Source organism: Lactuca sativa, chromosome 3 (genome assembly GCF_002870075.4).
Source record: "Lactuca sativa cultivar Salinas chromosome 3, Lsat_Salinas_v11, whole genome shotgun sequence".
Classification (NCBI taxonomy): domain Eukaryota; kingdom Viridiplantae; phylum Streptophyta; class Magnoliopsida; order Asterales; family Asteraceae; genus Lactuca; species Lactuca sativa.
This window is the reverse complement of record NC_056625.2, coordinates 48,661,729-48,688,495: the sequence shown is the minus strand read 5'-3', so window position 1 is coordinate 48,688,495 and position 26,767 is coordinate 48,661,729. Positions and strand designations below refer to the sequence as shown.

The following is a 26,767-nucleotide window of genomic DNA, read 5'->3' as shown; positions in this document are numbered from 1 at the left end:
GTGTACAACTTGCATGGCTTGTACGCTAAGCGTACGGGCTTGTACGCCCAGCGTACTAACCTATTAAGCCATAAACTCCAAAAAGTCTTAATCCCTTAAGACCTTAAGCTCCAAACCCATATCTGAGTCCACTACAATGTATTAACCCATAAAGTCGATTACTTGGTGGCTTGCAAACCACTAAATGGACCCAAACTTGAAATATAGCAACAAACTTCCATGGAAATGACTAAAAATTATGCATGGCCATAATAAGACCTTCAAGATGGAAACTTTTATGTTCTTGGGACTCATATAGCACTAAGGGTGGCAACCCTAAGCCTAGAAATGGATTTGGATCATCAAAAAATTCATTCTTGGGACCAAAAAGGTCCAAAACACCATTACCATAGATCTAAGCATACATGAGGCAAGTTGTAAGTTTTTTACCTCAAAAGAGTACTAGATGATGATGATTTCTTATATCCTTGAGCTCAAGCTACACAAGTTCTTCTTCACCAACTTCTTCTTTCTTCTTCCAAGCTCCAAACCACCAAAATGGGCTTCACAAGATTAAATCACACAAGGATGAGGAATGTTAACCTTTCTAGGGTTTCTGAGTTTGAGTGGCTGGTAAGGAGGCTAGGGTTTGGGAAATAATGAGGTATTTATATGGATTAAAACCTAAAAATTAGGGTTTTGAGTCTGCCAACATATGTTGCGCATACCCACCTCCGCAACCCACATCCAATGCTGCTACTACCCCCCGCATACGCCAAGCTTACGTCCAACATACGTCTTTAGTTGGCCCACTCACTAAAGGCCCAATTCAAAAACGCCCACTCAATTAGTCCATCATCACTCTCATAGTCCAACAATAAATTACAAAAATAAATAATTAGCCTTACCTCAAATCACGAATGTTATATATATATATATATATATATATATATATATATATATATATATATATATATAGAGAGAGAGAGAGAGAGAGAGAGAGAGGGAAAAGATCATTTGAGAACTCATAGTTTCATAACAACCTGAGAACCAAACATAAATCGTTAGATCAAAATAATAAAAGGTTAAGATGATTTGTGACATTTTTATAAATACTTACAAAAAAAAAAAGCCAGGGTACCTTATTAAAATGAATTTGAGGACACTTTGGGGATAACATAATTTAGTCACTTTAATCAAATTGAATCCATGAATCTCAAACCTAATCTCTCTCTCTCTCCACAAACCCTCGATCGATTCCCAAAAAAAACGTCACCATAGGAATTCTTTGGCTGCCTCCGGTCATCCACACACGAGTCACCAGAGATATCTCCTTCTTTACTCCCCGCCGTCGTATTGCCTCCAAACGGTGTCGCATCCTTGCCCACATTCTTCGTCGACTTCTCCATTCCACCTCTAGAATTGGATCCAAAAGTCGATCCACCTTTCAATGTTGTTATCATCAATCAGTACTGACGTACTAGACCTCATAAACAATCGTTCAAACACTAGATTTCGTCAAAGATCAAATGTTCTGTATCAAATCGAAAGAGGCGACACCGTTGATTTCCACAAAAAATCACTATATGCTCTGTATCAGACTATTGGATTCTGGCTCCAATTTGGATGAGGAAGAGTACGGCTTCAATTTTTCGTTGTTGCTCTCTTTGTCTCTCTCTACAAACTCTTGAACGGTTCCCCCAAAAAGCGATTGTTAGATCATCAAAATATTTTCGTAAGTGTCTATTGGATTCAAATTCCACTAATAAAAAAATTAACCACCTAATTCATATGGAAAATATTTGATTATATGTAGTCTTGACAATTGGTCTGGTACAACATTATAGAAGCTTGAATGGTAATATTACGATGATGGCAATAGTTGAACATTTCTCATGCAAACTTAGCATATTGGCAAAATATAAAGGTTAGTTGATAATACGTCCATTTATTGATTAGATCTAGACCTTTTTCGATGCTTGCTTCCTCAAATAAATAAAATCCTTACAATGGTGCTTAAAGCAAGTGTTTGGTAGGAAATATTGCTTTATGTGTATGAAAATCAATCAGATTGCTTCTATTTCAACACCTATATTGGTTTAATGCATTAATTTTCTCTTTTATTATCATATTTACTCCTTTAGGTGCTGATTTTGAAGCAAATCTAACTCATTATTAAAATGCATTAGACACTTGTATTGTACAATCGATGGGTGATGTATTTTTATAGTTTTAGCTATTTCTTTGTAAAAAAAAAAACAAAAATTACATAATTCAGCAATGGCCAGAATATCCAAAAATCATTTTGGAATCCAAAGGCACCATACATAGAACATGACAAAGCTTTATGGAAGCGTAAATTTACAATAAAGTTTTTCATATTTTGTCCAAAGAAAGAGAGAGGCATATCAAAAATGGCCATTCAGTTTTACTTTTCTAAATATTACATGTAATCCACACATGAATCACATGTAATTCATATGTCAATCACATGCGATTCACATATAAATCACAAGTGATTCATATATGAAAGCTTAAATGCACGAACATCTCATCGATAAGTCTATAAATGAAGGATTATTTTTGTTGTTATATTGATAAGTTTCATTTTATATTCATTTGAATATATATTAATCTAATGTGATATATGGCATAGTGTTTATATCATTTTATAAATAGTGATTATATATTTTTCTCTACTTATTTTTTTTTCAAGTTGTTTTTTTATGTTTCAAACTTTTAATTTATATTTTTCATGTTTAACATTTTTTTAACCTTTTTACAAAATGAGCAAAACGTTAAAATTTAAAAATATTCCTAATTCGTAAAAAGCTTTTACAAAAAAATTCATAATTTGTAAAAAAATAATTAGGGATTCTTATAATCCGTTCTTTTAAATTTCGATAAACTAATAAAAATTTTATAAAATGAACAAAAAGTCAAAAAAAAAATTAAAATTCATAAATTGTAAAAAGAATTTACAAAAAAAATAAATAAATAAAAAATAAAACATCCTAAGTTGTAAATAATGTTACAAATTCAGTTGACCGGCTTTTTTAAAAGCCTGTTTCGGATAAACGAACAAAATGTTAAAAAAAATATGATTAAATAATGTAAACGAACAAATCGTTAAAAAAATAAACGAATAAAACATCAACTAATATATATATATATATATATATATATATATATATATATATATATATATATATATATATATATATATATATATTCTAATAATACGTCAAATAAATTTTAAATCAAAAACTAAAAGTAAATAACTAATAAGTAATAATATGATTTAAGATAATTGCTTTACAAAAAGTAAAAATGAATTTTATACAAAATCTATATTAAGTTTATTAAAGTTAAAATTATTAGTGATTAAGCATGTCAATCATTTTATTTTCGTGTAGTCTTGATATCAATATCACATCATTGTTATGTCAATTGTCAATCATGTCAAACAAGTTATATTTTACTTACTTTTATGTAAATGAAAGAAAGATAAAACTTGAATAGCAAAACTTTTTCGAAAAGAAAATTGAGGTACTTATAGGGGTGAAGCCAGAAATTTTTTTCAGGGAGGTATATATATATATATATATATATATATATATATATATATATATATATATATATATATAAGCAAAAAAAAAAAAAGAATTTTTGAGATTTTTGAGGGTGGGCCTAGGCCTACCCTGGCCCATAGGTAGCTCCGCCCTTGGGTACCTAGGTGAACGATAAGAACGTTTCTATTAATACATAAAATAATTGGATAATGACTTAAAAGGGTAATATATTTTTCGATTTGTACACATTTGTTCACTGAGTTTTTTTCTGTCCACATTTACCCCCTTCAACTTGTTAAAATGTATACATTCAGTCCTTATGACTGGTTACTCCAGGTTAGCCGAGAAAAATGACCTAATAGGGTAATATATTTCTCATTTTGTACACATTTAGTCCTTAATATTTTTTTGTTTCAAAATAAGTCATTTTTGTTTTTGTACTCATTCAGTACTTATAAATGATTACTATAGGTTTTTCTCACAACATCTTATGTGTAGCAATCATTGATGAGGTGTTTGGGGTTGTTATGCTTATGTCTATCGCGATCTCGACTGTTTGGTTGCGTAGGTATTGTGGTTTGACTTTGGTCTTGTAATGTGAATGTCGTAACTTATTCATACGATATCAGATTTTAACGATCTTTATATCCATCCACAAATTCGTTTTTTGAGTCTACTACAACTTTCGTTAAGATTACTTCCGTTAAAATGTAATATATTTTTACTTATAATTTTATTAATAAAATAAATAAATAAATAAATAAAGTCCATACATGCATTCATAAAAAAATGTATGGATATAAAGATCGTAACTAACAATATATTACTTTTTAACGAAAGTAATGTAAATGAAAGCAGTAGAAGACTGAAATACGAACGCATGGATATAAAGATCGTATAAAGAACTTATGACGTTCAGAACACATGACATAAGCAACCAAGTAGTCGAGATCGCGATGAACATAAGCATCAAAAGCCTCGAACACTCATTAATGAATGTCTCACGTAGTCGTAAGAAAAAACCTAAAGAAATCATTCATAAGTACTGAATGAGTGCAAAAACAAAATTGACTTATTTTGCAACAAAAAAATATTAAGTATTAAATATGTACAAAATTATTAAGAACTAAATGTGTACAAAGTGAGAAATATATTACCCTATTAAGTCATTTTTATCGGTTAACCTGGAATAGCCGGTCATAAGGACTGAATGTGTACAGTTTAACAAGTTGAAGAGGTAAATGTGGACGAAAAAAAAAACTCAGTGACCAAATATGTACAAATCGAAAAATATATTACCCTTTTAAGTCATTATCCCTAAAATAATTACACTCAAAAGCAGAGCATTGCGGAAGTGATTATTGCAACTTTATGCAAGAATTAGGTTTAAAACATTTAAACAGCCCTAGATTCTTTAGAACAAATCTGCATAAACGACTGAAGTTACCTTCAATGTCATCGGTATATTTTTATTTCAACAAGTATGACTGTAATTTCAGACTGTTGTTAATGAAGATTTGATTTGACAATAGCAATTAAGTTTAAAAAGAATTATGAATCTGAAGAATATATACAGATAAATATATATATATATATATATATATATATATATATATATATATATATATATATATATAGAGTTGTAAATTCAAAACTTCCTTTGAACAAGGGTGTTAACAAGGAGGTTAGGTCTTGTCCTTGTCCTTCTTCCCAGCAAGAATCATTGAAATCTGGAGACCTCTGCTGAATGCTTGATTGAAAAGCAGCCTTGTTTGGAACTCTGATACGAAAGGGAACCATGAAAGTATGACAATTGGCATAAATATCACCAATCCCATCAAGCATTCGTATGCACGCCCTAACTCCATTATTGAGTCCCAAAATCCTATGCCTTTTACACAAGGCCTGCACGCTTGACCAATCTGAATTCACAGTTCCACAACCACCATCATCAGTAAGCAAATGAGACAAATAAAATAAGGTATGTTTCTTTTCCCCAAAAAAACAAATTCATCAATTTTAAGTAACATGAACATGAGAGGAGTTAAGAAGGTAAAAAGGTTGGTGTCTTAAATCTTAATACATTAAGTCAAGAGTAAGTGGAAAAAAGAAACAGCGCTTACCAACATGAATGCCCAGCCTGTTGGCAAAAAGGCAAGGAAGGCAGCAAATATGTCACTGATGGTCAGGCCACATACAACAAATAAGACTGTCATTATTGAAAGGAAGCCAAGGAAGAGAAGCGCCTTTAAGATCCTGAACATCAGCTGTAAGTCTGTGCCAAATCTTCTTCTCCCCATTGACACCAACTGACAACATACCATACCATACAATTAGGGTTTCAAGAATTGCATCGTCTTTCTAGCTCTACCACACAATCATAGATGATCAATTTGGTTTTTTGTTTTTTTTTTTTACCTTCAATGCTAGAAGAGCAGATATCATGACCAACCACGAAAGCGCATAAACCTGAAGAAAAAAAAAAATGATGACAACGGATTGTTTTAACATGAAACAAACGAATAGGGATTAGGTAAGGAAGAACAAACCAGTATACTCGTGCTTCCACGTGAAATATTAAGATGATACACAAGTCCATACTGATAGATGAAGAAGCGACACGCAAGTATAATTTCAAGAATTCTTCCCCTTATGTTTGTGTACTTAAGATGCTGCTGTTCTGCATCCCACCATGATTCCCAACTTTTATCCTGTGCAATTCCAATCCCACCACGATTCCCCATCCACCTTTTCCAATCAGTCCAATCCTCCACTGTTTTCTGCCAATCAAATCCCGAAGGATTGAACACAAATGGAGCAAACAACCACGAAGCCACCAAGAACCATATCGAGAACGTTATAAACAGGTATAGATTTGAACTCCGGTACGAATTCCCATACACCTGATAGATAACAAGCAGAATCCCCAATTCCAACCCTTTCACAAAGTGACTACGTGAATATAACCTGTAATTTTCAGCAAATTTTGCATGGAAGACAACAAAACCACGACCAGTGGCGCGATATTTTGAGCCTCCATGTAGAATTGTTCTTCCATAGTAATGTGCTTTTGTTCCAAGCTGGAAAGTGAAAAACACAGAGGCGAGTTGGAGTTGCATTATGATAAAGTCGCCTAATGCAGTGCGAAATCCTCTTTCTAGACCGATTTCCATAACCATAGGAAGCACGAGAAGTAAACCGAGCTGAAAGACGGATTGGGTGGCTAAAGCTTCTTCCAGGGCTTTGTTGCTACTAAGACTTGCATCTTCTAATATCCGCCCTTCCAACCCACTCAAAACCATGTACATACGTCCGTATAGAAAGGCATAAACAATCAGCACAGTGACCTGGATAGAAAGTAAAGGAAGTAATTATATAAAAGTTGTAAGTAAATACAAGTAGATGATGGTTTGTTGTTATACCATGCTGCTAAAGTAGAAACCAACTGTGGTGAAGTAGAATGAGAACATTCTGTAAAAATCAAAACGGCGACCAAGTCGGTAAACATCACGGCTGAGTGTCTGTTCGCCGTTTCCATTTGCAACTTTAGCTTCGAAAAGGGATATCTGATTCATACCAACATCACGACCTTTTCCTACTTGGATATATTCATGATGTGTCACATAACCTCCACGCAGAGTGGAGTTATAACCTGGAAAGATGATACAAGGTTAAATTCATATTTCATGGTATACAGTTTTGTAGATGAGAAGAAAGTTTACCTGAAAATATATCCTCACTCAGGTTGATGGTTCTAGAAGCTTTACTTACGCCACCCCGTGTGATGTGAAAGAGTCTGTCAAATATGTCAGGGTGACCGTAATGGAATCGCACCCTGTGGAAGCATAAAGATTTTAAATGTTAATGAATTCATAGAGGATAATTGATATTTTATATATCCATACCTCAGAGGGTCTGCTAAAACCCTTTGGCCAATTGTCACAAAACTTGTCTCCTGATTGGACATGAACCAAGCTAGTGATGATACACTGTAAAATAATGAAATCAGAGAAATTATTTAATGTAAACTTTCATCTGTTAAAAGTTTTGGCTAACACAAGTTGTAAAGGCTTTATAATAAGTAAATAGTATGAAACTGTACTGACCTTCCAGTGAAGATATTTTCTCTCAACCCCAAAATTGTTGGTCTACGTTGGCCATGATGATCCTTGTGAAATTCCTCCAATACATTTCTCATTTTGAATGCTTCCTCAAAGTAATTGTCCTGTATACATAATTTAAGATATTTGACAATGCTTCTGAAAGATTACAAAAAAAAAATAGTAAATTACCTGATTCATGTCGATTGTCTGTAGCGCTTCTCCACGGGTAAAAATGATGGCATGGTTTTGGTTTTCAGGTTTTCCTTCACCAATTTCTGTAGGGGGGCCTGGAAGCTTGATACGATATATTTCCTATGATGCAATATGCCATGATAATGGTTAACAAAAAAAATACACAAAGGTAAACTGTAAATGTAATCCATCATCATTTTATACAAAAAGTCATAGTTACCTCATCTAAAGAATCCCCACCCTTGACTAGAACAGAGTAGTAAACCTTCTGAGATCTACCATTGATGGTAGCCTCTCTCTCATCTATATAAGCAACTCGTAAAGAAGGATATCTGAAACCGATCAAAATATAATTAATAAAATATATACTTTTAAATTTTTTATTAATGTATATATGATCATAACAACACTTACGTCAGCATGAGATTCAAGATGTTGGTATAACAACTTTGATCTCTCTCCTCGCTGGATTTCTTTTGAGCACCATAAATCTGGCAAGAGACAACATAGGTGAACTTCAAATCAGCCATTGCACTTGCACGTTCTTTGAGATCCATGTGATGTTTGTTCACGTTAGCTGTCCGGAATCCAGTAAAAATCTCTGTTTGGAAAAAATATATATATAAAAAAATTATTTTAAAAAAAGATACTGACACTGAAAAACATTTAACGAATCACACTAACCATTGTCTTTTGCATAGTCTAGGAAGCATTGAAGCTGAAGAGCTTCCTTGTAGTACATCATCCCTCTCACTGAGAAACTTTTGTAAATGAGCTTCTAAATATATAAAACATAACTTTTAAGTTTCAATTAAACTAGCATGCAAACATAAATACCTGTTCTGGAAAGAGTCTGCCCCCTGTAAGAAACCCATTGACGTGTGGCTTCTGTTTTATCCTCACTACCTGCAATCCGCTCTTCAAAATTCTTCCATTCATCTGGTTTTGCATATACAACAAACAAAAAAATATATATTAATGTTGTTTGATTCTAGATAAAGAGGACAACAGTCGAAACTGATATCAAGAGTCACCTGGATATATCTTCTGGAGATAAAATAAAATTGTAATTCCATCTTCATTTTCCTTCTTAAGCTCATCATCTGAATAGAGAACATCTTCTTTGTAGTATGGAGTCAAAACACTGAAACAAAATGTAATATTAAGGAGTAAGGACAATGATGTAGGGCATCCATGAGTGAAATAAGTGAATGGTTGGAAAATTACTGACCTAAATGAGAGCATGTTGCGGACAATTGGAGCATTTGGCATTTTCATATATAAGGAGTTTGCAAAGAAAGTGATACGCCTACGAGCTTCCAAATTTGTAGGCACATTAATTGCCGATTCCTTGACAGTCAAAAGCAAACGAAGCCTCACCACCTAGGGGCACAAATGTAAAATTAGCAAAAGGAATAATAAGAACAAAATCATGAGTGCAATATGACAGATGATACCTTTTCCTTCCATGATCTGATTTGAGTTAATTGGACATTGATTCGCTCAAATCTTTCCTTTTTGTCATTATCATGATGATGAGCATGAGCTCTTTCAAGTATCCTACAAAAGGACACAAAATGAATTTTACAACAGAATGTTTAATGGTCAATCCAAAATAAAAGACTTACTCGTGTCCATTATTCATAACATCTTGTGTGATAATCTCCATGATATCCTGAAAAACATTGATGATTTGGGATGTGTATTTCTCATCATCAACATTATCTGCTAGCTGGCAGACACCCAATGGAGAAATCAGAAAAATAACAAAAAACAATTTAAGGAATAGATTGCCAATGATAATGAATAATAAAGAAATGCCTCTTCTTACCAGATGATCCAAGAACTTCTCCAGCTTATCATTGAGTGAAGGCAATTCGCTCATACGAAATTTACTCAAAAACGTTCGCTGTTGAATGCTAGTTTCTATTTCATGGCATATATGCTGTAAGATCCTGTAAAAAGAAAAAGAAAATGAAAATGAAATAGATTTTCTAACTGCTTGTAAGTATAAATTTGCAGTAGGATCAAGATGTACGCCTTACATATTATCTCGGTCATCATCAATAAGTTCAAATAATATTTCCTTAAGTGTTTGGTAGCATTCCATCACTGCTGACCGCATATAATCATCATTAGTGATCTTCCTGAACAGGTCTGCATCTTCCTTTCCTTTGAAATCTTTGGCCATGTCTAATGCAATGGGGATCTTAAGTGGCAAAAAGTCAATCATGATTACATTTTAACTTCAGATAAACAATAACAAAAAGACATCAAGCTAAGGCATGGAGGATATGTACCTTACTAGCAAGCAAGAATGGTGGCCACTGGACAACTGGAACATCACTTGTAGTATAAGGTACAAGAAGCAGATCTGTCTCACTTGAAAAATAAAACAAATGTCAACAGAATATTCTGCTTCAGTTTGATTCCTTAGATTAATAACAACAAACTGTTTAAAACCTGTTGCTGATCAAGTCTTCCATCCGCATTGAAAATATGAATTCATTCCACACCTGTGAAAATTTTGCTATGTTCTTTCTCACAGATAGATCATCTTCCACATGATCTCTTTTAGGATCTTTTTGCATAGGCACAAGGCGTTCAACAAAAGCTAAAGGAACCGATTCAAATCGTGACCTTAGCATGCCAAGTGTCCGTATCTAAGGTTCAAACACCACAGAATGATGATGTCATCTTTCTATTTCAATTTTCAAATTCAAATTTTAGTAAACTAAAGATTTATATATATGCGTACTAACCTCACCCAAGTGGCTGAAGGCCCCATAGATTCCACCAATAATAGTAGCATATATCGCGTACCAAATTTGTGTGTCCATGAAATAGACCTAAAATGAAAAAAATTACATTACATATGTTTAATCGGCCTCATAAATGCAAAACAAAGGTAATTATTTTCAAGAACACTCACCATGACAATTGGAGCCCAAATAGAAATAACAACGCCAATATTGTGGGTCACTACAAAATGCTCAAATAAGTAAGTAATCAGATCTTAGTCTAATAGGAATCACAATTAAACAAAGTTTGTATGAAAATTTTAGGATTTTACTGTTGGGAAAGAACTCATGCCACTCATAGCTGCTAACATGCATTTTCATGATTAACTTTGTGGGTGTGACCAGTGGCAGTATCTACAATGAAAATTGCAAATTTAAGCATAAACTGTCTCTACAAATCATATGCTAACAAGCATTTTCATGATTACCTCCACATAGTAGCTGAAAGCGAACTTGCTTATTAGCAGCACTATCCAAAATAGAGTATACCTAAGATCAAGAGTAACAAAGTAAGAAAAAAAGAAATTTTAAAACTCACGTATCAAATCATGATTCATAAATAAACTTTATATCCTTACTTGAAAAGCGAAAAGATGTCTTCATGCATGCCTCTTCCAACATAGAGTTTTGGCTGTAAAAATCCACAAAATTCAAAATAAAACAAGAAGCATGTAACATCAATACAAACTACCAACCAACATGTAAATGAACTTGCCTGTGCCCACCACATTAGAAGAGTAACTATGCGCCAATTGGAACGTTCCATGTGTCTTCTTATAGGTGGAAGCAGAAATAGAAAGGCAGCCAGTATGTTGGGTATCAAGTAAATTGCTATAAGGTAGTTATAAAGTGATTGCTCTCTCCAATTTCCCCCCAAAGTACTGACAAACTTCACAAGTCCTGTTGGATTTGGAACTGATCTTGAGTAACAAACTGGCAAGATTACTACCCAAAATGCAGCTACAATGAATTTGAGTATATAGCGAAGAATCTGTGTAGGTTTTAAGCTCCCCCAGGCATTGAAACTAAGGATTATGTCTAGACTAGCTGCAAAAAGAAACCATAAATTACAAAAAGGGTACCAGAAGTAACGAAAGAATGTGCAGGAAGTAAGTACATACCTTGGATAAAATTAAGTATAGCATGAGTAATGAATATGCTGAAGATACTTTTGATGACACCTTCATCCAAAATTCCAAAGATTGATCCATCTCCATGCCATGCAACAATGATCATAGCCTACAAGATCAAAAAGAAATGATTCAAATGCTACCAGCCCTAATAAGAAATCATCAACTAATACTAACTGCATGATTCTGTTATATGCCTACCTGCAAGACCAATATGAGGAATATCCACATCCGATCAAAACTCCTGTAAAGGTGCAAAAATGTACGCACTTCAACAAAATTTGTTTTAGGCTTCTTCTTTCCAGATACTACTTGATTGCGCCCCTGCAGATTACTTAAATTTGAGCATATTTTTATTTGGTGAAAACTACTTACTAGCATAATTAAATCCACACATACTGCATGATGACGCGATGACTCATCAGAGTGAACAAAAAAGTCAGACTTGCGATCCATTGGCCAGCCTAACTTAAGGCATTTGTCAGACCTGCAAGAAAACAGAATTAAACGTTGGTCAACAGTTTCACAGCATGAATGCCAGTTTTATGATACTTATAAAGAGACTACTTACCAAAAATATTCATTAAGATCATCATAATTTCTCCATGAAGCATGGCTTGCTTTGCCACCTTGATTTCTCCTGGCTTCCTGCCACCATTAAAAAAATAAGTCCCATTAGAAGAGTAGAATTTATCAAACTGGAACACAACTTATGATGTTATTACCTTACGAAGAACATCATAAACAGGTGAGATGACCTCACGCAGAAATGCTTCCTCATCAACTGCTGCTGCTTGATATGTCCCTCCACTTACAGGTTGGACATTGCCAAATAAAGTTCCATGCATTTCGTTTGCCATCTGTTTTGTTCAACGAAAAAAAAAAGATCGCATCATAAAGACAAACAAAATAATAACTGTATTCTTGTAAAGATAAACAAAATAATAACATACATTATGAAAAATATAGCAAAGGCATTCAGGCATGAACCGTATGTTTGAAGCTTCACCCCAGATGAGTAGATAGAGTCCAATGTAGAGAAGATGCAACTGCTGCCTATCAGCACTATTTGGAACCTTATTTGAACTTGAACAAACAAAAAGATTAAATCCTCACTTCAAAGAACAAAAAGCATGCTATGTCATCTTGCTAATAACTTACTCAATGATTGATGTTCGGTGCAAATAATGACACCATGAGACATAGTTCTTGAAAGTTTTATCCAGTAAATGCTTTACCGTTTGGCTACCCAACTGCAAAAAGTTCCTCATCAGTATTTAGTTCATCTCTAAAGCACAGTCACACACAGTTTTCAAATATTACAGTAAAAAAGTGGGAGCTTTACCTGATCATAATCATCAACACCCTTCGACCTTCTATCAATATTTGCAAGTAACAATACCAAGTGCTCCCGTTGATTTGCAACATTTCCTTTCTTCATTTCAGAATCACAAAAATTTCAATCATAGTCAGATTTGTAAACAATCTATGCATAGTTAAATAAAGCGGTTTATATGAAGACAAGTTACCTGAAAACCAAAAATTAATGATAACCACTCCAGAATATCATTAATAGGTTTGTCTGCGTCTCCTATCCTTCTAACAGATGGAAGGTTATCCACAGTGCGAATTGCTCGAAGAGCTGCTTGGATCTAATGACATGTGAAGAATGAAATAAATAAGAAGGATGTATACATCTTTGTGTGTGTGTGTGTGTATATATATATAATAGAAAATGAGATTTATGTCTATCTGAATACAACCTCGGGAAGCCTTGTAATTGCTGGTTTATTTCCAACAGCATACAAAGGAAGGATGTTATAGTGTTCATGTTGTTCTCTGTTTGCATCTACATCTCTTGCGTATTGTTGAGTCTACAATGCCATAGAAGCATACATGAGCAATGGGGTATTTAAACTTACATGGCAACTAGAAACCAAAGTATGATAAAACAATCATACCTCTTGCTCGATTTTTGAAGCAGGTACCACAGTCCTTAGTACATCATATAAAACCGTTGCAATCTGATAAATCTTGGCCATCTCCTCACTTAGAGATGATAGAAGAAAAATAACAAAATGAATAAGTAATCAGATGATGTGATGTGATGTAACATCTCTAGACATTAATTAAAAAACAAGCCTCACGGTTTCTTTGTGTATTGGCCTTCTCTGATGTTTTTCTCATAGAAGTTCTGGTAGAACTTCTGGATTTCCCTAGGATCACTTTTTGCTAGCCGAGGTTTTGTCGTTTCTTCTTCCTACACCAATACAACATTTGAAATTTTCATTAGAATTTCTGAAAATCTAATATGACTAAAATACACTTAAAATGGTGAAAATAGTAATGTGCACCTTCTGAAGTCTATGTAGCAGGTAGGTCTTGAATTGGCGAACACCACGTCCACTAGATATAGGATCCATCCTGTGGGCCTTCTCAAATGCATGAAACCGGCCTAATGCAACAAAATAAAGGCATTAAAGGTTATGAGAAATTTATTACAGCAGCCAGCAAGCACAACCACCATGTTGTCTTAATTTTCTTGGTTGTTTCAAGGTTGTATATGCTGATGTACTTTTGAGGAAATGATATATGGTGCTACTTTTTATCTCTATTTTCGCTTTCTTTTTCTTGTACTTTTACAGTTGCAGCATTTCTGTTCATACCAGTTTATCTGCTTTTTTACCTTTTTAAAAAAAATACTTGCTCTGAATACCTCAAAAGAAAAGTCCAAAATTCTTTATGTGGTAATCAAAATTAATCTTTATGCATGTCCCTTTTGCCAAAAAGAATAGAGCAATCGAATTAAAATCATCTTATACATTGTAAACCTGAAACAAAACTTATTTTCTAAACTGATCAAACATATTTCAACCAGAAACAAACTTAAGTAACTCCAAAAAATTTCTCTTTTTTCATCTCATGATATCAAGAGTCACACAAGACCCCAAGAGGTTGGACCTATCCTATGACTTGGTGTCTCATGCGGCATGGTTTGAATCCTATTAGGTAGCTATCAACTTCTTATAAGCTATGCACAATCACCAGAAGGACTACATAGTGCCAGTCAGACACCCTGATTTTATGAGCAATACTTGGATCTGTGTGATGTGCTATTGTATTTAAAAGTAATTAATTATTATTCTGGTTCATCCTATTTATAGAAGCAAAGTTACACGCCTATCTAGTTTTAATCAATCGATTTCAAAACTCACCTCCAAACACAACAAATTATAAGCAATTTGGCATCTTAGGGAAGGAAGAGGCAAATATAGTAAGGGGAAACATACACAAGTAAGCAACTCTGTCATTATCCTTCTCGATCTCATTGGCAACCCGAAGGATGGGAGCAATAGAAGCAAGGGAAGAAGGAACAAGCTCGCTATCAACACCTTCGGCATTAGGATCAACCATAGTGGAAGTCCTCGTCATCCTCCTTGACAACGACCTCGGTGGGCCCACCTCATCTTTGGTCCCACTCGTACTCGCCATTCCTGCCGTCCAACTCCGTCAGCACCCCTGATTTCCACCTGAAACTTGTTGGAACTCTCTCTCCCTCCACCCTGAAAGCCGCTGAAGAATGCGCACACGAAAACCATATTTGTATTTCTGAATTTTGATATAGATAGAGTGTGTAAAGATCCTTTGCTTGTTGATGCGGGGCAATTACTTAGCTTTTAGGGCTTTCTCTGATAGCAAGTAAAGAATGGGAGCATTTTTCAACTTTATGGAGGAAGAGGATGAAGAGAATAGAATGACTGCATCCCAAGGGAAGGAATTGAAAAGGGACCAAGGAAGGGAAACAGCGAGGGTTTTGCTTTTTGCTTTTGATTTTGATTGATTATCCATTGTAACCAAGATGCCATTCCACCAGTTCCCATGAACAGCGGGGTTTACTGGTCCTCTTTTGACTCGTGCTACGGCAAAAGGGAGATACGAATACGAGATTCCTGTGTGGACTGCTTTCTGTCTATTCCCGCCCCTTTAGGGTTTAACCAGAAAAACAGAAGTAACAGAACACTCGATTCACGATATGATAATTTCATCTTCCATTTCTCTTTACTTATATATATTTAACGAAAAATAGCAATGAGTTTCTAATTTCACAAGTATTAGATTACATTTAGTTGGAAAAACAATTTTTATTTTCCGTTAATTGTTTTCCCTTTTTTATTTTCGTTTTCCGTTTTCATTTTTCATTGAAAGATCTAGAAAACGCGTTTAGTTAAACTTATTTATTTTTCATTTTCAGTTTTAGAAAATTAGAAAACGTGTTTAGATGTGTATTTTTCTATCGGTTTTCATTTTTAGAAAACGGTAGTGGTGGTAGGGTGTGGGTGGGGGCGGTGACGGTAGTGGGTCGGCGGCGGTGGTGGTGATGACAGGCGATGGTGGTGGCGGCGGCAATTGTGTCAGTGGTGGTGATGGTGGCGGCAGCGGTGGTGGTGGTGGTGCTAGTGATGGGTTAGTGGTGGTGGTGGTGGTGGTGATGGTAGGTCGATGATTGTGGTGGTGGTGTTGGATGGGCGGGGGTGCGAGTGTGTGTTTGTGTGTGTATGTGTGTGTTTGTGAGGGTAGGTGTGGGTTTGTGTGTGTGTATGGCTGTGAGGGTGAAGGTAGGGGTAGGTGTGGGTTTGTGTGTGTGAGGGTGTGTGTTTGTGGGGGTGTGGGTGGGTATGTGTGTGAGTGTATTTGTGTGTGTGTGTGTGTGTGGGTGTGTTGGTGGGTATGTATGTGTATGTGTTTGTGGGTGGGTGTATGTATGTGTGGGTATGCATGTGTGTGTGTTTGTGGGTGAGTGTGTGTAGGGGGTGGGTATGTATGTGTGTGTGTGTTTGTGGGTTGGTGTGTGTGTGCTCGCGGGTGTGTGTGTGTGGGGGGTGGGTATGTATGTGTGTGTGTGTTTGTGTGTGGGTGTATGTATGTATGTGTGTGTGTTTGTGGGTGAGTGTGTGGGGGTGTGGGTATGTATGTGTGTGTGTTTGTGGGTTGGTGTGTGTGTGTGTGTTTGTGGGTGTGTGTGTGTGTGGGGGGGGGGGGGGGGTGTTAAGGTGGGGGTAGTAGAGGTGAATGGGGTGGGAGTGGGTGTCTGTTTATATTTTAGAAAAATTTTGGAATTAGAAAAATGTGGAAAACAATGATTATCAGTTTTCCAAAATTTTCCAACTTCTTAGTAATTTTAGAAAACGGAAAATTTTTATTTTCCGTGAAAAATTTAGAAAAATAGACGAACTATACGCGTTTTCAAAATTCTCATTTTTCTAGGAATTTTTTTCCGGAAAACGGCCCATTTTTCCGCAACTAAACGCACCCTTAGTTTCTCTATTCCTTTCATATTGTTTAAATATGTCGTTAAAATAACGTTTGGTCGATGGACATGATTAAAGTGGACCAGATAGATTAAGCATAATACTTAGAGTAAAATATAGTTTTGGTTCTTGAATCTTGTGGTTTGCATAAATGTAACATCCAAAAATACAACCCAAAAATTTTTGTTTGAATAATAATAAAAATCATATTCTAATCGTCACATCATAGAACCATGTGTCAATTATCTCAACCCATAATAAAATGTCATGAACATTTGTGTCAAATCAAACTATGAATCAAAACAAACTCCCAGGAAAAGACTGAAGTTGTGGTGTGTGCGATGCCATCATCCCGAGCTCTTCCCTTTACTTGCGAAGTACCTGAAACCAAAAGTGAAACTGTAAGCACAAAGCTTAGTGAGCTCCCCCAAACTACCACATACCATACAATAACATATAAAGCATCTACTGGGCCTTGCCCACTGCATCGGACCGAAGTCCGGAAACTAACCAGGGCCTTGCCCTCTGCATCGGACCGAAATCCGAAAACTGCATCGAACCGAAGTCCGGAACTAACTGCATCGGACCGAAGTCCGGTACTGACTGCATCGGACCGAAGTCCGGAACTGAATGGGACCTTGTCCCCTGCATCGGACCGAAGTCCGGAACTGACTGAACATAACATAGCATAAACATATCAACTAGCATGAAAACATATACTGCATACTACATCGGTACAGAGTCTGGAACACATAACACAAAACATGCTTGAATCACAAAGACATCAAGCACTCTAACTACTGCATCGGACCGAAGTCCGGAACTACTGCTAACTAAACGGGCCGGCATTGTGGCCGTAGACTCGTTCCTACTGGAAGGAAACTCACCTCGTGATGCTGACTGCTAACTCCTGAATGAGAAATCCCTGATTGCTGCTCCGGCTGCTTCCCAGCTATAATGGGAAAATAAATACTAAATCATAATAGGGATTCCTCTATGGGTAAAATGACCATTTTACCCCTACTATGGTGTATGGCCCAAAACCTCAATTCCTTCTAAGTCCATCTATGGCCCCACTATAGGCCCACCAATGGACCAATTCGCTATATTGGGCCTAGGACCCTTTTATTGGGCCTTACCCAAGCCCAATACTAAATCCTTGGTCCTTAACAACTGAATTATGATGAGCCATAAAGGCCCAAGGACCCTAAGCCTGAAAACCGAGCCCACTGGCACACCCGAAGCCCAAACTGGTAGCGTACGCGGGGCGTACACCAAGGTACGCTGAGCGTACTGGCTGCTAGCTTGTACGCGGCGCGTACTTCCTTGTATGCCCAGCGTACAGCTCTGTTAAGCCAACATCTCATTAAGTGCTTAATAATCTGATCCATAAGCTACAAATCCAGATCCTAAGCTTATTCCATGACTTAAGCCATAAAGTTACTTACTTGATGGCTTACAAGTCTCATAAAGGCTCAAACTTCCACAAATAACATTCTACTTACATAAAACCAACTAGATCTCATGCATGGTTCCATATAAGCCACAAAGATCGAAACTTTACCGCTATGGAGACACTTGAGCTTCAAGGATAGCAATCCCAAGCTCCAAAAATGAAGTTGCAAGATAAAGGACCTTCCTTTGGACCTAAAAGGTCCAAACTTTCAAAAACTCCTAGATCTAAACTTACAAGAGGAAAGTTGGAAGCTTTATACCTCTTTTGAATGCCAAAAGAAAGGATGATCCCAGATCTATGAGCTCAAGGTGCTCAAGATCTTCTTCTTCCACTTCTCTTCTCCTCCTTCTTCACAAAAATAAGCTCAAAGATCAAACACACACAAACAAGGAGCAAAGGGGACGAACTAGGGTTTCTCTGGAGTGAATGATAAGTGAGGAGTCCAAATGGGAGGCTATAGTGGGGTTTAAATGTGCCTCAAACCTTAAAATTAGGGTTTGCCACCTAGTCGCGTACGCTGGGCGTACCCTAAGGTACGCTATGCGTACGCTCAGCCTCCCCGCGTTTCATTTAAGCGGTACGCCCAGCGTACAAGTGGGTTACGCCCCGCGTACGGCTTATGGGCTGCCTACCCTTCGGCCCAAAATAAAAGTCCACTCACAATATTAATTTAGTTATGGCCCAAAGTAAATGAAGAATTAAATAGCTTTTATACCTCGGAAACGATCGTTACAATAAATCATCAGTTTTGGTCTTAATATTGGGATTTAATCATGTATGGTCCTTATTTCACTATTTGGTATCAACTTTAGTCCCTGGAACTTAACTCCCATCAGTTTATGCTGTTAAATTCATATGAAAAGACAACACACCAAAAATATAAGGGATCATTTATGTAAAAATTCCAACCTAACATAAAACATAGTAAATGGACAATTTTGCTCAGATATTTCATTACGTAGAATCCTAAGATCTTCCATTACTTAAAATTACATTAATGAAAAATTTTAAAGTACATGTACTGTGACATCCCCAAAATCTCGGCCAGAAAAGACCGATTTTCATTTATGCTTTTAAAATAATTTCAGAGTAAATCCTTTTGATTTGAAAGAGTTGCAGAATTTGTTCCCAAAAACAAAACGTGATAAAACAATGTTTACCAAAACATTTCATAAAAGAAATGTATTTTCATTATATAATCAAAACTTGGGATGTCATGTTCCGATACAGACCATAAAGCATAAACGATAACATTACAAGTCATTCAACAAATATATACATATACAGACTTGTAAACAAAACAACTTGATGGTTCATCCATCTTATGCCCTTGCGCCACTTCCTGTAATACAAATAAACTGAGTGGGTCAGGCTTGGGAGCCTGGAGAGCATATAGGGTTTTCAACCCACAATAAATAATTATATTTAATTTCCACCAACCAACAATAACCCAATTACTCATTCCCGTTATTCTCACTTTACGTCCCTAAGACAACTAACATAAGGGACCTAGTCTAGGAATATTTCATCGGTGTGACTACACATGCTTCGGGGGTTCCTCAGCAATATAAGTCAAATAAGGCAACCATGAGGGGGATGGAATACATCGAATGAACACCCAAGCTCATTAACACCTACAGGTTATGAGCCTGCTAGCGTTCCACTGGACTGTCTATAAAAGTCCGTGGTCGTCATCTAAATTCCGTTAGATGACTGGATCAAAACAACATCGAGGCCTCTCATCTGTTTATTACACACCAACTATCTACCCATGTTCTACACAACATATTAGTAGATAAAATATACATTTTTATACATAGTTTCAAAACCTATATAGCATGCTCAATCAATACATTTTCCACATAACAGACGAGGCACACACACATAACACGTATTTCATAAAGAAATAATCAGATCTATAAGATAGAAGAAAATGAATATACATTCACACACATAACAACAAAATATACACATAACACGTATTTCGTATAAAATACTTCATAATTATGCGTTAGAAGAAAGTAACTACACACTCACTTGATCAGAAGATGATCGTACAGCACTACGGCTTGCAGAAGTAGTAATCCTCAGCAGATCTGGAAGATCTCTACAAAAATCGAACTTCTCGCGGGCAGAGCTTCGGCTCGGGAATCGCACTTCTCGGGATCTTCGGGGCTTCGAAACTTGCTTCGGGGCTCGGGAATATTATCGGGGCTTCGGGGTACTTTTGGCACGCAAATCGAGGTAAAACGGGAGAGAGAAGAGAGAAAATAGCAACCCTAAACGGTCGACCCTTCAAATCTATTTATAGGGCAAATTTGGCCCTTGCCACGTCGTGGCAACCTTTTTCCATGTCGTGGGCTTGGTCGTCACTGCATGCGTCATCCCAAGTTGCATCTGGGGGCCTCCTGGAGGTGTCAGGAGACTTGCCACGTCGTGGTCTCTGACACAGCTTTGGGGTTCGCGCCCCGAACTTCAGAAATTCATAACTTTCGCATACGAACTCCGTTTTCGACGTTCTTTATATCGCCACGAAGGTGAGATTATGCTCTACAACTCTCGTTTAGACTCCATTGGCTAATTTTGAATGGATTTTTAATATATTATAAGTATATTACTTATATAGTATTTTTAGTAGGCCAGGACAGGAAAACTATGTTCGAAATTCATAACTCCTTCATCTGAACTCCGTTTTCATCTGTCTTTTTATCATTGGACTACTATCAATGAGATCTTCAACTCTCATTTAGAAATTTTTGGCTAAATATCACTCGATCTCTATTTCGAGTATTCGGGCTGCATACCGCTAAGTCGAAACTTCGAAAAATCATAACTTCCTCATACGAAGCCAGATCTGGGCGTTCTTTTCATGCACGCTCTCGGTTTAACGAAACCTGCGACTTTCGTTTAGATCACTAAGGCTAGATATCGCTCTATCTTAAATTCATATTTTACGTCATTCGCGCGTCGTGCCGGTTCTGTCGCGAAACTTCGACATGTCATAACTTCTTCGTTATAACTCGGATTTCGGCATTTCTTATATCTCCGGAATCCTTGTTTCGACCACTACAACTTTATGAAAAGATATCGGGCTTATCTCACACTTTAATTTTGACGCTTATTTTTATCCTTTATTAATTATATCTTTATAATTAACTAATAAGCACACAAATACACATAATTCACATAATACTCAAATATTTCATCATTAATACTTCAAAAAGAGTTACAAGGGTTAACCTAGACTATTACATCAACGAAAATGCCTAGCCTGGAAACGCGGGCGTTACATGTACATATTACAATGTCAATATGCTTGAAGAAGACTAATGTAACGACCCAATTTTTACGTCCAAAAAATTTGGTTTTTAAAACATTACTTTAGAAAAAATTAATAATTAAAAATATTGTTTGATCAAACCACATCACAACGTATACCATGTCTAAAAGCCAAATCATACAACCAATCGAAATATCAGAGTATAAATCCCAGAGAAATCTCGTAAATGCGGAAACCAGTGTGTGTGCATGATGTGCCGCTACCGCGCCAACTCATTCCCCTTCGATGAAGAGGCACCTAAAACCAAAACTGTAAACTGTAAGCACAAAGCTTAGTGAGTTCCCCCATAATACCTCATACCATGCAAGCATATAACAAACAACATTCAACTAGGAGTTACGGGCCTCGCCCACACTCGGGAAGATACGGACCCTGCCCACACTTCGCTAGCTGGGAGATACGTGCCTCGCCCACATTCTACTATCTGGGAGATACGGGCCTAGCCCACACTCCACTCTCGGAGAGATACGGGCCTTGCCCACACTCAACCGCTAACTCATAATATACAAGTATCACACAGACAACAAGTATAGACAACTCTATCACACCGACACATATATCATACTTGACTAAACCAAGAGATACGGGCTCGGCCCACACTTTAGTACTAACATCTCGTCTACACGGGTCGGCCTTGGTGCCTTAGACCCGTTCCTAATGGAAGGAAACTCACCTCGAAGTAGCTGCTGGTCTGTGTGGGAATTGACTGTCTGCTGCTGTTGTTGCTCCGGAAATCCTCCGACTATAATTCCCACAAAACACTCAATCAAACACCGCTAACTGACCCTCGGGTAAATTGACCATTTTACCCTTGATCAAGTTAAAAGTCAAAGCCAGAGTCATCTTTCAGTTGACCCGACTCGCCGAGTTGGCTCCCCAACTCGCCGAGTCCTTATCCAATCAACTGTCCTACAACCCGTCTCTACTTGTCGAGTTGGGCGTTGACTCGACGAGTTCTCCTTCTAAACCGATATCCAAGTCCTTCATCCTACTCGCCGAGTTGTATGAACAACTCACCGAGTTCATCTTCATCCGATGAACAATTTACGCTGTGACTCGCCGAGTTGTATGAACAACTCGCCGAGTCTGATCTTGATCTAAGAAGATTGTCTTGAACTCGCCGAGTCAGGGCGTTGACTCGCCGAGTTCCTTCATGGGTGAGTTCGACTACCAACTCACCGAGTCCACCCAGGACTCACTACTCAACTCGACACAACGAAAAGGGGACAAACTCGGAGACTCGCGACCAGACTCGCCGAGTCAGATGAGCGACTCGCCGAGTCTGCTTCATGCAAAAGCCATATACACGATTTTGCTCGAATCCAGTCCATGCCATCCATAGATCTAGGCTCCTAGGGCCTGGTTTACACATAAAGTTTCCAACTTTACGTGTAGATCATCACCAATAAAGGTTCTAAGGCTTAAAGTGCACCAAAAGGGGTAGATCTAGGGCTTGTGTGCAATATGACTCCATAAAGGCAGTAGATCCAAGCTCCAGGGACTGAATGGGGTCTAGATCTAAGGGCTAATAACTTGAATCAACCAACAATGCACAACCAAGCTTGGGACATGGTTCAAGAGGGACTTTAATGGAGTAATAAGCATTGAAACAGAGGGAAAACGAGTTATACCTCAAAGAAATTACTGAGAGAACACAGAGATGCTTGGCTTCCTTCCCTTCCTTTTGATTTACTCCTCTTCCTTCTCAAAATCTTCAAGGAAACACACTAATAAGCCTCAAACTCACAAGAACAAGGGCTAGAACGTATGGAGGGCTTCTGAGGGTGGAGGGGGCGGAGTTGGGGCGCAAATGGTCGTTTAAATAGGGTGCAAACTCGTGGAAATTAAGGTTTCATCGGACAGCGCGGACTCTTCGAGTCCATAATATGGACTCGCCGAGTCTCCAACTTAACCGCGTCCCAAGTCTCGTCTCTACTCGGCGAGTCGGACCTCCAACTCGCCGAGTCCCAGGCCAATAATACAAAATACTCAGATAATCTTACATACCAGGAACCAAGTGCTACAACTAAGGTCATGTTTGATAACCATCTTTCCAGACCCATAAAGATCCTTCTGGATGAATGGGCCGAAAAGACCGTTTGATATGCATAAAAAAGTTCAGCTTTCCCCGGTAAGATGGGTTTTTCCCACAAAGCTCAAACCCATGTCTGGATGAAAAAGAAACATGCGTTGGACAATTGTGCCCTAACAAGAAAAAAAATGTTGCCCCTTGTTCGTCTACATTAGGTATCATCAACCTTCATTGGTTTGTCCCTTCGCTGGCCAAGACATCGTCCTCCTCCTCCGTCCCTGACCAGAAGTCGCCGATCCCCTCCGTCTCTGCCCAGGTTCGTGTTCTTCTTCTTTTTTTTCTGATACGTTTCTTTAGAATTCGTTTCTTGGGAAAGACGAAATTTTTTCTGATTTTTTTTCAATATGTTTCAATTTGTGGTTTGTTCTTCTTTTTTATGCTTCTATCTTTTTCTTTCTTCTAATTTTTCGAAATCTGAGAGTGCCATTTCAAAGTTTGTGAAAATCAAAATCAAAATCATATTATGTTTCATCTGATTTCGAGCATAGGAGGAGATACATGTTGAATTTTGTTCAAATTCATCTTATATGTGTTGTTTTTTTATTATACATGCTGAATTTTGTTCAATTCCATATTATATGTGCTATTTTTTTATTATACATGCTGAATTTTGTTCAAATTTATATAACTTTTAATTGTGAGGACCGTTAGTGAACAGTATTTGGTTCCGATTGGTGTTTTTTTTTTGCGACAGTGGGATGCATTCAGGTCCACATTTAAGTCATTGGCCACCGTCTCTGTTTCCCAATAGCATAGCTCCACCACATATATAACTCCATATATCTGTTGCTCGATTCATATGTAAACATATTTCTTCACTGCCTTCTTCTTCCAATCATTCTCTCCCCCCACCTTCTAAATCGACATCGTCGGTAAACCCCCATTCTATCTATCTATATGCTCTGTGGTTTGCTTATATCTAGAAAAAAAAACCTTTCCACCCTCACCTTCGATGACGTATCAACCCTTCTCCCCTCTGTCGCACCATCCAAATGCCATTAAAGGTGGTTGCAGCCGCCTGCGCCAAGCCTACAACAAATGGAAGTTTTCCGCCTTCAATTCTTCTTTACCACAGTCCGTTTTCAATTTTGTTGGATCAAGTGTTAGGGTTTTTTGGTGTTTAATATGTGTTTCTGTTTCCTAATAGCACAGCTCCGCCACACTACCGACTCAATATTTGTTGCTCAATTCATATGTACATGTATTTCTTCACCGTTGCCTTCTTCCAATCATTCTCTTCCCCCACCTTCTAAATCGACCTTGCCGGTAAACCCCCATTCTATTTATCTTTATGCTTTTAAATCGACCTCGTCAGTAAACCCCCATTCTATATATCTTTATGCTCTGTGGTTTGCTTATATCTGAAAAAATCCTTTCCACCCCCTCCTTCGACGACGTATCAACCCTTCTCCCCTCTGTCGCACAAGCCAAACGCCATTAAAGGTGGTTGCAGCAGCCTCCGCCAAGTCTACAATAAATGGAAGTTTGTCGCCTTCAATTCTTCTTTACCACTGTCTGTTTTCAATTTTGTTGGATCGAGTTTTAGGGTTTTTGGTGTTTAATATGTGGTTTGGTTATCATCTGCCTCTTCCGAACATGAAAATCATGCCCACAAGCTTTTAACATCCCAATACCATCCATATTCGCATACTCTTCCTGTAAATTTTTAACCACATCAACTAAATATATATAATTTTTTTAAAACATTTTAATTAAGAACAATAAATTGATTCTTGTACGCATTTTGAGATAAGATGATTAGGGACACCAGTGGCTACACTTCCTATTCTTTCCCCAAGTGTAAGGAGCTCCTTCTTTGACCAAATTTGAAGAAAAAAAAACGGCCAAAACTGTAAAATCATATAGAAACTTACTAACCTCATAGCTCATGTCATTTATGGAAAGTCTCATTTGTTTACATTCTTCAAGGGAATGTGGTTCACTTAATTTACAATATGGTTGGTTTTGTGTGCAGATTATACTTATATTATTATAGGAGGGATATGGTGTTAGTAGATTGCACATTTCCAATAATGCGATCAAGACAAATTGTTCCATGTAAGAGTTGTGAGTTTTTTTATTAAAGATGGACAACCTGAATTTTGGTGGTATAAGATGCATTTAAGAATCAATGATAACGGGATGGGCAAGGGAAGAGAAGGTTATTTGGTAGTCTAATGATTTGATTGTATAATTTTCATTCAATAGGATCATGTGACCAATGCGTTTATTCAATGTCATCAATGGTGGACCACATGCTAGAAACAAGCTTGGTATGCAGGAATTCATGATTGAAGAAGACAAGGAAGGACTTGATGCATAAAACAACCATTGGTCAGGTTGGAGAAGTTGTGATTAGAATAGACGTTTCTACATGTAAATGTGGTCATATTTGTAAATAAGTCCTTATCTACGCATAAATAAATATTTAGTAACAGTAATAAAAGGCTATGGAATACCCTCCAACCCCCGCAACGCAGGATTCTTCACTAGTTCATATCATATGCTTCTTTTTATTATATACGTTGTTTTTTATACAAAGATGTTGAATTTATGAACATGCATGTTGGATATTGATTGTATTTGTTGTTTTTTTATTATACATTATAGTATAGAATAGCATGGTAATATGGTCATTTTTCATTATTCAGCACAATCAGTCAGATGTACAATCAAACAACATGATTTCTTTCCCAGTCAGAAAACTTTTCCAGACAACACTTTCCCAAACAACACTTTTCCAAACAGGAACTATCAAATGGGACCTAATACAACTAAACACTAATAATAGCA

The 26,767-nt window shown here is 36.9% G+C and overlaps 1 protein-coding gene and 2 long non-coding RNA genes across 4 annotated transcripts; 2 read left to right on the top strand and 1 right to left on the bottom strand.

Annotated features, from left to right (window-relative positions):
- The first annotated feature begins 944 nt into the window (after nucleotides 1-944).
- LOC111884465 (uncharacterized) lies at nucleotides 945-2,571 on the top strand. The gene is made up of 2 exons (XR_002847786.3): nucleotides 945-1,714; nucleotides 1,796-2,571. It is a non-coding gene; the product is annotated as an uncharacterized LOC111884465 (long non-coding RNA).
- A 2,406-nt stretch (nucleotides 2,572-4,977) lies between these two features.
- LOC111884460 (callose synthase 7) lies at nucleotides 4,978-15,812 on the bottom strand. Of its 2 annotated transcripts, XM_023880786.3 has the most exons (41): nucleotides 15,068-15,812; nucleotides 14,132-14,232; nucleotides 13,925-14,037; nucleotides 13,739-13,826; nucleotides 13,541-13,651; nucleotides 13,307-13,429; nucleotides 13,123-13,212; nucleotides 12,939-13,030; nucleotides 12,731-12,863; nucleotides 12,503-12,637; nucleotides 12,349-12,425; nucleotides 12,177-12,264; nucleotides 11,979-12,101; nucleotides 11,769-11,886; nucleotides 11,363-11,694; nucleotides 11,226-11,278; nucleotides 11,076-11,136; nucleotides 10,920-11,001; nucleotides 10,779-10,828; nucleotides 10,609-10,695; nucleotides 10,310-10,509; nucleotides 10,147-10,228; nucleotides 9,892-10,055; nucleotides 9,678-9,801; nucleotides 9,475-9,578; nucleotides 9,304-9,406; nucleotides 9,078-9,229; nucleotides 8,881-8,990; nucleotides 8,684-8,785; nucleotides 8,531-8,599; nucleotides 8,261-8,447; nucleotides 8,067-8,178; nucleotides 7,844-7,966; nucleotides 7,658-7,776; nucleotides 7,457-7,540; nucleotides 7,274-7,386; nucleotides 6,974-7,203; nucleotides 6,101-6,898; nucleotides 5,970-6,020; nucleotides 5,675-5,860; nucleotides 4,978-5,473 (listed from the first exon to the last, which is right to left on the bottom strand). In XM_023880786.3, exons 1-41 carry the CDS (start codon nucleotides 15,267-15,269, stop codon nucleotides 5,237-5,239), a joined length of 5,709 nt encoding a protein of 1,902 aa, XP_023736554.1. In that variant the 5' UTR covers nucleotides 15,270-15,812; the 3' UTR covers nucleotides 4,978-5,236. The 2 variants fall into 2 exon arrangements, with proteins under 2 accessions (XP_023736554.1, XP_023736553.1); XM_023880785.3 differs by having other exon boundaries at nucleotides 11,979-12,264.
- An 8,538-nt stretch (nucleotides 15,813-24,350) lies between these two features.
- LOC122196851 (uncharacterized) lies at nucleotides 24,351-26,440 on the top strand. The gene is made up of 2 exons (XR_008230769.1): nucleotides 24,351-26,041; nucleotides 26,183-26,440. It is a non-coding gene; the product is annotated as an uncharacterized LOC122196851 (long non-coding RNA).
- The last annotated feature ends 327 nt before the right edge of the window (nucleotides 26,441-26,767 follow it).